At 41.5% G+C, this 15476-nt stretch overlaps 2 protein-coding genes across 2 annotated transcripts; one reads left to right on the top strand and one right to left on the bottom strand.

Annotated features, from left to right (window-relative positions):
• Positions 1-558: 558 nt before the first annotated feature.
• LOC139608452 (proton channel OTOP3-like) lies at positions 559-6906 on the bottom strand. Its single transcript, XM_071462228.1, has 9 exons — positions 6550-6906; positions 6005-6068; positions 4315-4800; positions 4078-4214; positions 3011-3069; positions 2737-2885; positions 1305-1978; positions 1060-1230; positions 559-971 (listed from the first exon to the last, which is right to left on the bottom strand). The coding sequence occupies exons 3-9, from the start codon at positions 4676-4678 to the stop codon at positions 801-803; spliced, it is 1725 nt and encodes a 574-aa protein (XP_071318329.1). The 5' UTR covers positions 4679-4800; positions 6005-6068; positions 6550-6906; the 3' UTR covers positions 559-800.
• A 31-nt stretch (positions 6907-6937) lies between these two features.
• Positions 6938-15296, top strand: ush1gb (Usher syndrome 1Gb (autosomal recessive)). Its single transcript, XM_071462229.1, has 3 exons — positions 6938-7487; positions 12138-12585; positions 13308-15296. The coding sequence occupies exons 1-3, from the start codon at positions 7324-7326 to the stop codon at positions 14127-14129; spliced, it is 1434 nt and encodes a 477-aa protein (XP_071318330.1). The 5' UTR covers positions 6938-7323; the 3' UTR covers positions 14130-15296.
• The last annotated feature ends 180 nt before the right edge of the window (positions 15297-15476 follow it).

The following is a 15476-nucleotide window of genomic DNA, read 5'->3' as shown; positions in this document are numbered from 1 at the left end:
TAAAGCAGTGCCTGCTTCGGACCTTGAACTTGATTTTCCCTTTAAACATTTCAGATGGTTTCATTAAATAACGTTTTGAGGCCCAAATGTGTAAAATTATTTAATATTTCATAATAAATAGAGAATAACCTCAAAAAATTAGAACTTCATTTTTTAAAAATCTTATTTTTTCACAAATATAACTGATCAATCTGCTCTTACATAAAACATAAAAAGTATTTAAATTTATTTTTTTTAACTCTTACAAACAAAAATCGTAGTTTAACAGAAAATTGAGGCAGTAATTTTAGAAGACCTTTAAAGATCTTTAGGTCATTTAAACAGACTCTGTGTCTATAGATTACAGGATTTTTAAGGCACGTTTAACATTTTTAAGGGATGTTTATTTGCTTATTGTTGAGTTTGGAATAATTTACAAACCAAAAAACTGCATGTAATGCATGGCTGAAGAAAGTGCTGCTGTGTCTGCTGAATGTTTAGAAATTATACATTTTTGTAATTTTGTACCAGATCTTTTCAGCCAGTCAAGTTCCTCCACACCAAACTGGGAAAATCATGTCTTTGTGCACAGGGGCATGGTTTTATTTTGAAAAAGGAACAGGACAAACACAAACTGTTGACACAAAGCTGGAGAAACTATGGTCTAAAATGTCACAGTATGCTGTAGTGTTATGACTGTCCGTCACTGGAAGTAAGTGGCTCAGGGATGTCCACATACTTTTGGCCGCTTAAACGTATAAACTCAATCGGGTATAAGTGTTTCAGCAGGCAGATGGTCGGCGTTGGGCGGCGGCTGCTCATCATGCGGAGATGAGCAGCTCCATTAAAGCTCCCACTGAGTGCATCCTGTAGAAGACGCTGAGCGGCTGACCCAGATTCACCAGAATGAACCAGGTGCTGAAGCCAAAGAACTGCTTCCCCAGGCCGTTCTCAAACTGGGGGTGGACTCCAAAGGCGGGGATGACCCACAGCTGAAAGAAGAGGGGACGTTCATCAGTCACATAAATGCAGACAACAAAGGAACCTGTTTTTCTTTTTAACAAACACACAGGACTTTACCATGATGTTGGAGAGGATGAGGAAGGCACAGATTTCTTGTATCGCTGTTTTGGTCCAGGACTGTTTCCCATCGTGCTCTTGAGCAGCGGGTAGTGTTGATGTGTTTCCCTCCAGCAGGGAAAAGCTTGTCTTCTTCTCCTCTTGAGTTGGCGCCGTAACCTTTTTCTTAGGCTGCAGGACAGTTTGTTGTTGAAATAAAACCTTTTCACGCCAGCTTACAAAACATTCAAATCAAATGCAGGTACCTTGAATATGCTGCTCCTCTGCCTCTCTTTCTTCTTGACGAGCAGATTCGGATGTCTGTGCAGGCCTTCGATGATGAAGACGTTCTGGAGGATGAGCTCCAGCAGGCTGAGGAGGGAGTAGGACAGGTCCAGGTCTGCTAGAGGTGCACTAGTCCCCAAAGCCAGGGCCGCCACCAGGGAGAAGTAAGAGAGGGCGAGCTGGCCCAGAGCTGCCGCCACCAGGAGGATCACGTCCAGGCTGCGAGTGGGGTTGTGTCCCCCTTCACGTGCCCTCCTCTCCAGTCTGTAGACCAGCATCCCAGCCAGGGAGCAGAAGGACATGATGGGCATGATAGCTATATGGTAGCCGTAAAATATGAGGAAGGCGGTGAGGCGAAGCTGGCGCTGGCTCACCCAGACCTGGTAGAGAATGAAGACGGTCACTCCTGCGACGAGGACCAGGGCACCGAGCACGAGGCCGTATATGATCCCGCCTTGGTAGACGACACGAAAGGTCAGCTTGTGAGTGACGTGGTGACCAGGGCTCATCCTGCGGCCCACGTTCTTCCACATCACGTAGATCATGCAGCCTGCCATCAGGTAGAACTCCATGTTGAAGGGATAAAGGATCTCGAAGCCTTTCCTGAAGATGAGGCAGGCCGCACTCGCACTGCACTGACACAAGGTCGAATTACCTGGAGAAATACACTAATTACAACGCACAGCTCAAGGCAGGGGTGTGTGATTATACCTACGAGGTTTCCCTTTATTGTACAAAGATGTATTTCTCAGAAAGGATCTGATCTTATCATCAGGACGAGTCCTAAAAGTTCTGATCTAAGAGTTTCCCCGTTAAGACCTGTTCACAAAGTCGCTCAGGACAAGTTTTACTTCAACCATGTTCTCATCAAACAGAAAATCTAGCATTAATAATCAAAGAATGGATGGATAGATGGATAGGATAGGATAACCACTGCACCGATTTGCACCGAACTTCATGGAGGGATGGGTCATGGGTCAAGCTTTGATGCAGATCCAAGTCATTCAACATGAATTTGACTTTTTTTCTCTGAAGTTTGGTGTATGTTGTTTAGCACTGGTGGAGGTCTGCACTGTCTGAGTAATTCTTCTTGTTGTGATTTGTGATTCTTTGACATGCACTTAATGAACTGTTGAACAAAGTAGGATCTGTAGAGCACATTTTTTGTTTGCAGCTCTGCAGTCATCTCTGCTGTTACTGGATTGTTTCGACAAGTTGCTAAAACATCTGAATCTTTATTAACTGTCTGCCATCAAAATATGGTTTTAAAGGTTCATTATTGTATTTTTACTAATTTTATCACCTATAACACATTAATCTAAGACCAAACACCTGAGGAGTCCTAAAGTTAGAACTGACATGCTCCTTATTTTCTGCTACTTTAACCTTGGGATGTTTAGTGAATACGACTACCTTCTAAATCAGAGATGTCTGATGAGTTTGTGTTGCTGAAATGAAAGCTATCCTCCTTTTCTAACTCGATCTCCTCGTGGATGGAGTCCTCCGTGACTGCGTTCAGCCACAGCAGCAGGTCAGCAGAGAGGATCACCATCAGACCAGACCTGCGTCCAGGACAGCGGGTAAAGATAAAGAAACATGACTTCAAAACAAGAGCCCAAAGCTGGAAACAACAGCCTTCATTTAACACAAAATAATACAGATGTATAAAATATGTAGAGTGATGCACCTGGTCATTATCTTGTGTCTGTGAATGCAGTCTTTGGAGTGAACCCACAGTAAATATGTCTACGAAAGAAAAATACTCAGTTATTCACTCAAGGCACACAACAGAAGAAACTGTAGATTCATTTATCAAGATTATTTTGTTAATAAACACATTTTGAAGTGTTACAGAAAAAAAGAGACGTGAAAATAATGAGCCACAACTTGTCAGAGTCTAAGGTCATTTCTTGTATTTTTACTTTGCCTCCAGTGCTGAACAAAATTCATATTGATGCAGCTCGTCAGCCTGTTCTCACATCATTAACTCATTTAATAATTTAAGTTCTATTGAAGCAGTCTGTTAATTAATCTTGTGAATTTTATAGACACTGGAGGCTTTAAATGTTTTAATTTGTTAATTTTAGAAACATTAAGTCATGTGATGACAGATTATTAACTGATGAAGACCTTGAGATGAAGTTTAAAACTCTGGAAAAGCTGGTAAGTGGACTTATTAGTGAGGACTATTTTGTCGCACTATTATTAAAGTTGTTTTTTGGGTTTTTTTTTGCTGCCTGCAGAAATAAAACTTACAGTAACAACAGCACATTTCCATCATGTTTTCCTCCGTTTGATGTGGTTTGATGATTGAAAAAAAGACACCGTCCTCTGTTCAGCAAAAACAAACAATACATTATCCTACCCCTTTATTCCGGCCCGCCCTCCCAGCTTGTGATTTTTGTATAAACTGGTCTGGTTTGACCAGTTATGGCGGCCTCACCAGCATAATGTTGCAAGTTTTATGCTTGATTGATGATTATTTTTATCTACTTGTGATACTTTTAGCATTTAGCATTAGACCATAATTAGTGTTTATGCCACATTAGCTGCTGTTGCATTAAAGTTGCACCGGCCTGCTGTGAGTTGCACTTATCTCAGGTCTTGTCCATTTACTTCTACCTGCGACAACTGCTGAAGCTGTGACTTCACAATATTTGAGTTTTTCTCCAATGAAATGTTGCTTAACATTCTCCTTTCTTCTGCTTTCTGTTATTTACTCAGCGAGTGAAGCAGCAGCAGAGCTCCCATTACCTGCAGCACGAGAAAAGGAGCCTCTATGAATGGAGAGAGCACTTTAGCAGCAGGGTTACACTCCCTCACACTGACCAAATAACCAACCCTGCAGATGTACAGCAGCAGACTGGCAGCAGCGAAAAGTATCAGGACCACTGGGGCAGAACAGGAGAGAGGAAACAGGTAAGACTTCCGTAAAAATCCACAGTAAATGTTGTGTAAATTCAGTCATAATGATAATACACAGAAGCTTACACATGATAGTGATTCCCCCTGCATGGTGGTCTTTATGTGGGCAGATGCCGGGCTGTTTCCTGGCCCACAGCAGGTACCACAGCATCCAGATAAAACTGGCCCCCATCAGCAGCAGCATGAACACCTGGGGCTCCTGGTGCTTCAGGCCCTCGGGGTTGAAAGCCTGCCCTGCCACCAAAGCCGCCCCCAGCAGGACTATATTCATCCCCAGCAGACCAGAGATCAGACGCCTCCCGGTGGGAACCCAAACCAGCACCGGATCCAGCTCCTGGTCCTGGGTCTGGTTATCTGGTTCATCTCTGGTGAGATTTCCTGGAGTCACCACGGAGGAGTCCAGCTCTGTGGCTCCAGGATCAGGATTCATATTCACCTTTTTTTATTCCTTCTAAAGACTCTCTTCACTTCCTTTAACCCTCCTTCTTCTTCTTCTTGTTTCCATCCAGGTTCCAGAGTTTCCCCTCGGATCTCTCAGCAGTCGCACTCCAGCTGAAACGTTCAACAAGTGAAGACATGCATATGAAAGTTGCTGCTGTGCTGTCGTCTTGATCCGCCTTCCTGCACTGCTGTAGGTGTGGTCACGATCCAACACATGAATAACGACACACCTTTCATATGAAAAGCAACAGGTATCATGTTTACTCTTCATGTTGACTTTTTTTTTTCTTCTGCTGCGCCACAGGAACAAAGTTAACCTCATGGCCCCAAAGGACCCGAGCACAATCTCTGCCAATCTCCAGCCGAGTCTTTCTGACAGTCAGTGACGTTATTTTACTTTGAAAGTCTTTATCAGCAGGGCCGACTGCCATGTAGTGTCACTGTTTGTGTACGGCCCTCACCAGGAACTGATTTATAAATGTGTAACCTCAGTCTTATCACTGCGCTGCCCCAAGTAGCAGCTAATAGTTCAGTCAGAGCTGATAACCTGTGTTTTAGTTTCAGTCTACTTTAAAGGATCACAGGTGCTTTTACAAGCTCAGACTTTTATAAAGGTTCATATGAATCTGTTTCCTCTCATTTTTCTAGAAAATAGAAAATGCAGGAGACTAATTGTGATTCATTACTTTGCAAAGAAATGTATTTGTGTTTGCTCCTCCAACATTTAAGTTATTCCAGTTTTTACCATTAGAGACATTAAGCCTTGACAGGCAACATTGTGGGTTCATTTTAAATAATAATAATGAACTTTTTCTTACAATGAAATAAATAGAAATATTCAGTGTAAATAAAAACCAAACATTTCCAAATCCTTTAACAAAAAGAAAAGTTTTAAGAATAGGTTTAAAAGGAGCTAAAGACTTGTCCCAAGCTGTGACCTGGGAGAAACCAGCTCCATCTGTGGATCTCAGTGGTCGAAAATGCACATTCCAGGTCAATAAATCAGGAAGGCGTTTAGGAGCAAGGCCTTAAAGGTGAGAAACACTTAAAAGGCTTTTGGGCTCCTTTTCTTTCATATTTGGGTCAGATTTCATTTGATCTGGATACAAATTACATTTAAATAAACACTCCACAGTGCAGTTTTCTTTGGTAGAAAGTAGTTCCACTAAAAACAGTGAGATCTGTGGATTGTTTGGAGTAAACGGGACGCACAAAGGCCATGAGCAGCATAAATGAAATCACCCCCACCTCCATCATAAAACCCAGACAAATAAAACCAGAACTTTGTCCACGGATCCAGACCTCAAGAACTTACCTGAAAAGCGAGCTCCATGCTTCAGGGCAGCTGGTCCGAGGATGATGGGATGGAAGATGGCAGCCTTTAAAGCATGGCCAACATGTAAGTTAATTAATTTGTTCATTTTTCATAAGAGGTGTTTGCTTTAATCAGGACACTAAAGCCACAGGATGTTAGGATGTATGTGTTCCTGCGGCTCAGTTGTGAAGTCTGTTTGATAAGATGAGAATCATTTTATTAATCAAACACACCTGATACACAATCAGTAACTGTCCCAATTTAAAAAAACATGTCAGCACTCAAATCAAATCTGCCCTACAAAGCCAGAAAGCACTAACAGAAAATATGTATAGAATTAAGTTAATTAGAATTTAGTTAAGACCAAAGTTGGACATTTTGACATTAATTTTTCCACATAATATACAACATTAATATTTTTTAAGCCATAAAAATAAAGAAAACAGCTGTAAAGTAAGAAACAAACCACTCGACTTAATCAAGAAAATAATCAAATTGATCCATAATGAATAACTGAATAAATGAGTGATTAGTCGCAGTCCTACATAAAGAAAGAAGAAGAAGACGTGCGTCATGTTCTGCTATGTAGAGGTCAACTGACATGAAGCAGTTTCAGTCTAAATGAGACGTTCAGTGTCTCGGTCAGCTGAAATAAATCACATGACTCTTCAGCCATTCACCTGTTTCCTGATCTACCTGTTCTTTATAAGACAGCAGATCAGCTCTATGGTGACAGCTGAAGACTCACTTAACCCTGGAGGACAGTTGGTTCTTCTATTCCATTCTATTCTATTCTATTCTATTCCATTCTATTCTATTCTATTCTGTTCTATTCTATTCTATTCTATTCCATTCTATTCTGTTCTATTCTATTCTATTCTATTCTATTCTGTTCTATTCTGTTCTATTCTATTCTTTTTTTTTTTCATTTAACATAGACCAGAAAAATAACACTATCACATCTAAAATAATACATGCAAAGAGAGAATGAGGGGGGAAAAAATCAGCAATGTCATATTTTTATCAATAAAAATTAAAAATACATAATTAACTGCATTAAAATGAACCCAATAGAAAAACTGAGGTGAGAATATAGGTTGTAGTTACTTTCTCTTTCAAACAAAACACACACGTCAGAATCTAATCGGGGGGGCGGGTCATTGCAACAGTAGCCCCGCCCCCTATGCCTATCAGCACGCCCCGTTTTCGTCTCCTAGCAACCAGCCCGCCCGCCCCCGGACCCACAGCGGCCGAACCTCCAGATTCTGCATGGAGCCGAACTCGGAGTGAGCCGGGCCGCCGAAGCCGAGGGCGCCGCCATGAACGACAGGTACCACCGGGCGGCCAGTGACGGCTACCTGGACGTGCTGAAGGAGGCCACACGGAAGGAGCTGAACGCACCGGATGAGGACGGGATGACACCGACCCTATGGGCCGCGTACCACGGCAGCCTGGAGGCGCTCCGGCTCATCGTGGGGAGAGGGTGAGTCCGGAGCCCGGGGACCAGGCTCTGAAAGGTTCCCTGCAGGATCCGAGCATCCTTCCGCCTCCAGTTAATTCCTCCAGCAGGAGAAGTGCTTTTCTTTCCTTAGGTGATTAAATCAACCACTGGGGGTGAAATAATTCCGCTTTCCTCCTTACCTGACAACCACCAGCCATCTTCTGTTCAGCCGGCTCATTTTCCTGCTGGAGCGAGATTTGCTTTCTCCTTTGTCACAGTTTTATTTTCTTTTTTTTTATTCTGATGATTATGTAAATAACTGGGTTAAAGTTAGTAGCAAAGAACTGGATTTTTCTTGTTTCAATCAAACTTCACCTTTTAAGAAAGGCTTTAAAATAGTAATAATATAATATAATGTATAATAATAATAATAATATATAATGTATATTGAATTATATATTGATATAATATAAGCTATAGAAAAAAAATATGTTTTTTATATATAGCGCTGTTTAAGCAGTAGTACAGTCATTTTACCATATTCCCAAGATATTTCTTATCACTAGAGCTGCAACAATCAATTGATTAGTGGCTCCATAGAAAATTAATTGACATCAACTATTTTCATAATTTTTAAGAAAAAATGCCAAAATTCTCTGGTTCCATTTTCAAATATATATTTTCTAGTTTCCTTAGTCTTCCACAAAAGTAATTTATTAAATATAACAAAACAAAACATGAATAGGCGTCACCTTGCTGGAATTTGTGACGGGCATTTTCCAACATTTTCTGACATTTTTTCAGACAAATAACCAATTGATTGATCAAGAAAATAATCCTCAGATTAACTGATAATGAAAATAATTAGCCTTATTTATCATCAAGAATCTTCCATCTTAATTAAACATGAAATATTAGTTTGTTTGTTGTGTATTATAACCTTACTCCACTGAGCTGTGCCTGCTCGTATTAAGACAGAAATGAAAGAATATTTCCACCTCATGGCTGATCTAATCAGTGCTGCTGGAGATGGAGGGTTGTACATTTTAACAGCCTGATTACAGAGAAAGGTCACTTGCAGCAGGATATCCCCACTTAATGCTGCAGCTTATACACACTGCAAAACACACACACACACACACACACACACACACACACACACACATACATGTGCTGATTGAGTAGGATAACACTGTATGCATCTGCAGCATGATAACTTAATATTTAATTTTACCAGTATGGCTCAGGCTGATCCATTACATAGCAGGTGATGCTCTAAATCTGATTCAGTTACAATACAGAAGCCATTTTTATACTGATCAATTACTGAAGGGGCACCACGTCTTTACAGAAATGATGAATGATATGATCTCAGCTCTGAAAGCCTCCTGCACGCTCGTGTACCCTAATCAGAGAGTGTGTACTATGTGTTTGTAAGAGAAAGGGGTTTAGGAGTAAGTCTATATTGTGGTGAGATAAGTTGTAGGTCACGTATCAAAGAAGTCTTTTGTTCAGGTTTTAAGAAGCAGACAAAGCAGTGTGATATTTACTGCCTGTTCTCTGTGGAGGGTAGAGTCCCGTATGTCAAGCGGCTGGTGGCAGGTTTATAAGGCAAGCAGTAAAGTGGGGGGGCGGCAGAGTCTGATGCTGCAGACACAGTAAAGGTCACGGTGATGGATAGGGCATCTTCTTCCTGCAACAGTCCCTGCAGGATGCAGCGCAGGGCGGATATGAAGCAGAGAAACACGACCAAAGCAGAGCTGCAGATCAGAGTTCACAGAAAAAGGTAAATGAAGGAAGAAGAAGCTTTAGAAACATTTCACTCGTTTTCCCTTCAGAGACTTAGCTTTTCTGATTTTCTAAAAGTTGCTGTTTCTGAAAGATTTTCTGCTTCTCTCTGTTGTGCATCCTGGTAAATGAAAATCTGTTGATCAACCAGAGTAAGACATTCGAAGACAACACCTTGGACTCAGACATTTTACTCTTTGTTAGTCTGAGCTCTGTGCTCAATGGAAACCCGGAGGAAACAATCACCAGAGGGTGGGAATGGAGGGGTTCAACGAGCACATTTCTGTCCATGTGAGTCTGGACATGGGAACTTGAGTTTTATACTCATGCTCAGACCAAAACGAGCACTGAGGTTCTACACAGCTCCTCACGCTGCTTGTAAACAGGCTGTTGTTTGTGTAGTTGGAGGCTGTTGACAGACTGCTGACTCAGAGCTCCTGGCAGAGCTGCAGATGGTCAAATTACTAATAGTTAAGTGTGATTCCCTGTTACTACAGTGGCACATTTCTTACTCGCACATTTGGAATATGATCTGTTTAATATGACGCTGTGGACCCTAAAATAAATTGCGTACACTTTGTTGCTGTGCTATTTAATGCTGCATTTACACTTTGCCAGGGTGTGGCGCTGCGGACAGGAGCTGAAATCAGGGTTCGTGCTGATAAAGGTGGTGATGGTGACCCTGCTCTGTGGCTTGTCTGTGGGTGTCTGTGAAAAAAAGACGCGGTGTGTGGGATAAATAATGCAAAGTCACCTCTGGCATGTTTAACCTGCAGCGTTTCAATTATTGATCAGGACTCAGCCATGTGGGAGGAGGGAAAGCAGGAAGAGGAGGGACTTAGAGGTGAAATAGGTTCATCTCCATGTACCAAATGGACACCACTTTCTTACAAAACAGTTTCTTACAGTCTTTATTCAAACAGAACCGAAACTTCTTCACTTCAAAATGTCATAAAAACAGCTCTTACCACTTCATTATTATGTATTGTTCTCTCTACATTTGCACTATTTTATATGTATGTTTTTCACACAGATCAACAGCATCATCATACCCATGTATACATGTAAGTTAATAAATGGTTAAACCGGTTGTAAATATCAATAATCAGTTTATAAATTGATGTTGGTCCCGTAGTGGTCAAACAGTCCAGTGGAGAAGTCTCACTAATGAATTAAAGAGATAAAAAGAAAAGTAAAGCATAATGCCAGATTTTTCACAACCTGGCAACCCTAACCTTGTTCTTAATAAGGGTTTATAACTGACTTATAAAGCATTATTTGGCTTTATGATTAAAGCCATTATTTGCATCTATATATAAACCCTTTCTAAACTGTAAACATTGCCTCATCACAAACAGTGTTGTGCACTTTCGGATCCAGCGTGTGGAAAAGTAAACATGTCACTGAACCAGAATCTATTTGTTATTAAAAGCTAAAGTTCAATATGTGTTGTTGTTAATTCTGTTTTTGCTTGTACAGCATTATGAGTAGTGATATCACCATCATATTCCCATGGGGTGTGTCCGATACTGACTACACTCTAATGAAGTTTTATTATACCCAAGCAGCAGGTGCTATCCTTCAGTTAATAATGCTGTTATTTGACAAGAGACAGTAGGCTCACCCATAATGTACTGTCGACCTGGTAAATCATAATCATAAATGTAGACTGTAAAATATCAAAAGATAATGAAAAATGTCTAATGTGATATTTTGAGAAAGCTTGTTTTGTCTGACGTACAGGGACCGACAGGACTAGTTATTTGTAGTTTGACCTATTATCAGTACATTTTACTCCCAACCACAGAGCATTAGTCTATACAGTACCTAGAGTTCACACTGATCCTGTCCCTGCAGAGGAGCTGAACTGACACAATTACAGGTCATATGAGTCGTCTTACTTCCTGAGTTTAATCTGAAGTGTAAAGCGATCAGTAAAGTGAGGTTGAGTTTCTCAGAAAACAAATGTACGAAATTAAAAAGCTCTGCAGAAAATGCTCATAAACTGAGTTCCTCGGTCGTTGGCTGTTTTTGGCAGCTGTTAATGAGGCTTGTTCTGAGAAGATGGACACACTACACACCATGTTTAGATGTAGAGAAAATGGAAATTCCCTACAACTAAAAACATACTGTTACTATATAGAAATGGCAGAGAGAATATAGACGGTGATAGGCAGTGCGACAATTTCTCATTATATGTAGTGTTAGAACTGCAGTAAAGACTTATGTGAAGTTTTAGAAAACTATTATGACCTCAGGCTGAATGGTTTGATAATTAGGTAACAAGATATTCAAGGTTTAAAGCTCCAAACCTGTGCTTTTGCAAGGCACCATAAAAACAGACACCTGAATCTAACACATACTCCATTGTTTATTGTGGTCAGTTACATAATCATTGCATAGTAAGGCAGTGCAGATTTTTCAGGTCAATCTGCAACTGAATCACCACAAAATGATAATGTAACACAACAGTGAAAGATGGCATTGTGGCTATTGTGATAGCATGATGAAATCAATGGGAATCAATGGTCATCAGTAATTATGCTGATGCCAAAACACAACTAAAAGGGCCTTCCCCAAACAGCGACAAAGCTGGAAGCCAAGTATTGTCTAAAACATCATCCTATCCTGTAGCATTCCCTTCATTTGAGCTAAGGGGGCCAAGCTCAAACCATGAAAACCAGCCCCACACCAACAGTTCATATGTGGATAGGGGTGCATACTTCATAGGAATTCACACTTCCACCAGATAGTGAGCATGATGTGAAATAAATGGACTAAAAATCTGCCAAAAACTTTGCTGGATCCATTTAAGATTAATTAAATCACTTGAGTAGAAAACTGTATGTATGAATCCAATGATGTGGAGATCCAACATGGCTTCTTTTCCCCTTCTTGTTCCAGAGGTGACCCAGACAAGTGTGACATCTGGGGGAACACACCGCTTCACCTGGCAGCTGCCAATGGCCACCACAACTGCCTGTCCTTCCTGGTGGCTTTCGGTGCCAACGTGTGGTGTCTGGACAATGACTACCACACACCGCTGGACATGGCCGCCACCAAGGGCCACATGGACTGTGTTCGCTACTTGGACTCCATCGCTGCCAAGCAGATCACCCTCAACCCAAAGCTGGTCAGCAAACTCAAGGACCGGGCTTTCCGCGCCGCAGAGCGCCGGATCAAAGAGTGCGCGAAGCTCCAGAGGAAGCACCGAGAACGAATGGAGAGGAAGTTTATGAAAGAGTCGGCGGCTTTAGACAACCTGGATGCTATTAGCTTTTCTAGCTATACCAGCAGCAGCACTCTGAGTCGCAAGTTCAACACTGTCACCTCCAACATGCCATACTCGCAGGTGGTTTTTCATTGACTTTATGTTAATGTGGAGGACAATAGAAAAACAATGTCCTACTGCACACCAGCACACTCCCATGTCTTTTTTGAGGGGGCATTTTGAGCGTTTTAGACAACAGAGTTTCCCTGCCAGACTCCAACTGGAGATCATTAGGGTTTATGGTCAGCATTTTAAGTAGTAGATGTAATAGTTGTAGTCCACAATGGCTTTCCAAATTGCATTACTGAGCATTTTCTAAATTGCCAAGTGGGTTAAGATTTGGTCAAGTTTAGGCAACTAAAACTACGTGGCTAAAGCTGGGAAAGATTGTGCTCATAGTTAAAAACTTGCTTTGGGACCAACCACAGTTATTGCTAAAATTACAGCTACTTGGTGAGCTGGTGACTGGTTGTAGTAGATAGGATGCAATCAGTCATCTCACCCTGTGTCAAAGTCATGCGTTTTGTAGACTAATCTTAGTATTTTCTTACTGCCACCTCAACAGTTACAGGTTTGGTTAAGTTTAGGCAGATAATAATACTTTGTTGACGTTACAGAAAGATTGTGGTGATTAAAGGAAATCAGTACTGACTGTTGATCAGAAAAGAAATGTGAACTGTGGTCTACCCATTTTCAAAGTCACCAAAAAGGTGGATTTGGCGGATTTATTATTGATATTTACATTCAGTAACAAAAAAAAACCTTGCTGATTCTTAGTTTCTAAATGTATACTCTCTTCTCAGGCCACTCTGCACTCCACAGCCAAGGGCAAGGCCAAGATACAGAAGAAGCTGGAGAAGAAGAAGCAGGTTGATGGAACGTTCAAGATCTATGAGGACGGGAGGAAAAGTGTGCGCTCGCTGTCCGGCCTGCAGCTCAGCAATGATGTCATGTTCCTCAAACAGGGCACTTACGCCAACCCCAAGGAGAGGTCGCGCCTCAACATACGTGACATGTTCCCCCGTGACAATGATGACGACGCTGACACCATCTCCCGTGCCATGAGCGACCCGGGCCTCCATGAGGCTGCATATTCAGAGATCAGCGCTGACTCCGGTCGTGATTCCCTGTTCACCCGACCTGGGCTTGGTACCATGGTGTTCAGGAGGAACTATATGACTGGAGGCATGTTTGGGATTGGGGCACGGGATGAGGGGAGTGTCGCAGGGAGTGAACCTATGGGCAGGGCGCCTAATGTTCGTCTACGTGGACATCTGCCTCGACGTTCACCCAGTTTCGATGAGGACAGTATTGGTAGCGCCTTGAGCCTGCAAGAAAGAAATCTGCAGGAGTTACCTTGGGAGGAGGCTGATGTTGAACTGGACCAGGACATGGATCCAGAGAACAGTCCTCTCGAGACCTTCCTGGCCTCGCAGAGCCTCGGTGAGTTCATGGCGATCTTCAGGAGGGAGAAGATCGACCTGGAGGCTCTGCTGCTTTGTTCAGATCAGGACCTGTCCAGCATTCACATCCCTCTGGGCCCCAGGAAAAAACTGCTGGATGCCTGTAAGAGACGTCTGGACACCTTAGAAGAACCAGAGGCCATTGAAGACTCTGAACTTTGAAGGTCAGTGTGGAGTAATCCATATTTTATTTTAAAAGAGAAGCACTACTCCTCACCACTCATTCAATACAAGTTAATCTTAGACATAAGCTACCGTGTTAGCATGCATCAGCATAGCATTCGTATGACATTTATTGTGGACGACAGACATCACAGAATCGAGAGGACATGAATCTGAGTGTGGATGTCCTACTTTCAAAAACATGACCTTTTGAGCAAACTGCCAGCGTTGCTCCACCCATCTTCAACCTGAGCTGAGATCTCATCAGCCAGAATACCTGAAAACAACTGTGTGGGTGTGCAGCAGAGCCTTTTCCATATGAAAGTCTACAAATCCAGATACCTGTTTACTGGCTAAATAGCACCATCTTGTGGCGTTTTGTGATATAATGAGCTGAGGTTTTAGAGTTAGAGGCCTAAAGGCCGTTTTAGTTGCATGACACCTGTGTTAATATTTCATTACCCATTTTTATCGCAGCTCAGTCTCATATAATGTTAGTTTGACTCTTTATCCACAGGATAAACTCACAGTGAAGTTGTTATTGTGCATATTTGATGCTGGTTCCATGTTATGTTATGTTATTCCGTGGTACAGAGAGTGGAGGTGACATTGACTCTTAGTGTCTGATAGAGAAGGAAGTAATAAACATTTTTTGGATAAACTTTGCCACATATACAGACACATGGAAAAACAGTATGTTTGTATGGATTCTTCTCCAGTGGAATTCAGCATGACTGTTGTCTTTACATACTGTATTAACTAACATATTAGTGAATGTACCTAAACCTCTTAATATGTTGTGTATTATGTCTTTGTTGTACAGTTTTCTTACTTTTAATATGTTATTTTACTCCATGGCACATACACAATGGTGACTATACATTTATGGTGGACATAGCACCTGACCCACTGTCGCTCTGCAAACACTGTTGCAATAGCAAAAACAATTGTGTGTTACTGTGGGGTTATATGAGTGTGTGCTAGATAACACTGTTATCTTGGGTTGCTATTTGGTTTCACAGAAGGTCTTCCTGCCTGTGCACTGGAGAGTATGTCTGTGCATGAATGTACATTTTTATGTTGGCAAAAAGATCTGTTTTTGTAATAATCGTGTAAAGATGTAACCACAAACACAATTATCTTTTATTAAAATAAAGTGAAAATTATTATTGTTCTGTATGTGACTTTGTTGTGACCCAGCAAACCAGTGTTTTCTGATTTCAGTACATGACTGTATGAAGGGTATCTATTATACCAGGGCTGCAATTATTTTCATTATAAATTGTTTAGTTTATAATGTCAGAGGACAGTGATGGAAAGTAACCAAACACCTTTACACAAATACTG

The sequence above is a fragment of the Trachinotus anak genome, unplaced genomic scaffold, assembly GCF_046630095.1.
Source record: "Trachinotus anak isolate AG129_WGS33_773 ecotype Australia unplaced genomic scaffold, CSIRO_AGI_Tana_v1 ptg000025l, whole genome shotgun sequence".
In the NCBI taxonomy this organism is placed as follows: Eukaryota; Metazoa; Chordata; class Actinopteri; order Carangiformes; family Carangidae; genus Trachinotus; species Trachinotus anak.
The sequence above is the reverse complement of the archived record's forward strand: the minus strand, read 5'-3'. Positions and strand labels throughout refer to the sequence as shown.

Coding starts and splice junctions, on each gene's coding strand:
- LOC139608452 (XM_071462228.1), bottom strand. CDS start 4,678: ATGAATCCTGATCCTGGAGCCACAGAGCTGGACTCCTCCGTGGTGACT. Junction 4,215..4,314: donor AGGGGGAATCACTATCATGT/GTAAGCTTCTGT, acceptor GTTCTGCCCCAG/TGGTCCTGATACTTTTCGCT. Junction 1,979..2,736: donor AGACATCTCTGATTTAGAAG/GTAGTCGTATTC, acceptor GTATTTCTCCAG/GTAATTCGACCTTGTGTCAG.
- ush1gb (XM_071462229.1), top strand. CDS start 7,324: ATGAACGACAGGTACCACCGGGCGGCCAGTGACGGCTACCTGGACGTG. Junction 7,488..12,137: donor CGGCTCATCGTGGGGAGAGG/GTGAGTCCGGAG, acceptor TTCTTGTTCCAG/AGGTGACCCAGACAAGTGTG. Junction 12,586..13,307: donor CCAACATGCCATACTCGCAG/GTGGTTTTTCAT, acceptor CTCTCTTCTCAG/GCCACTCTGCACTCCACAGC.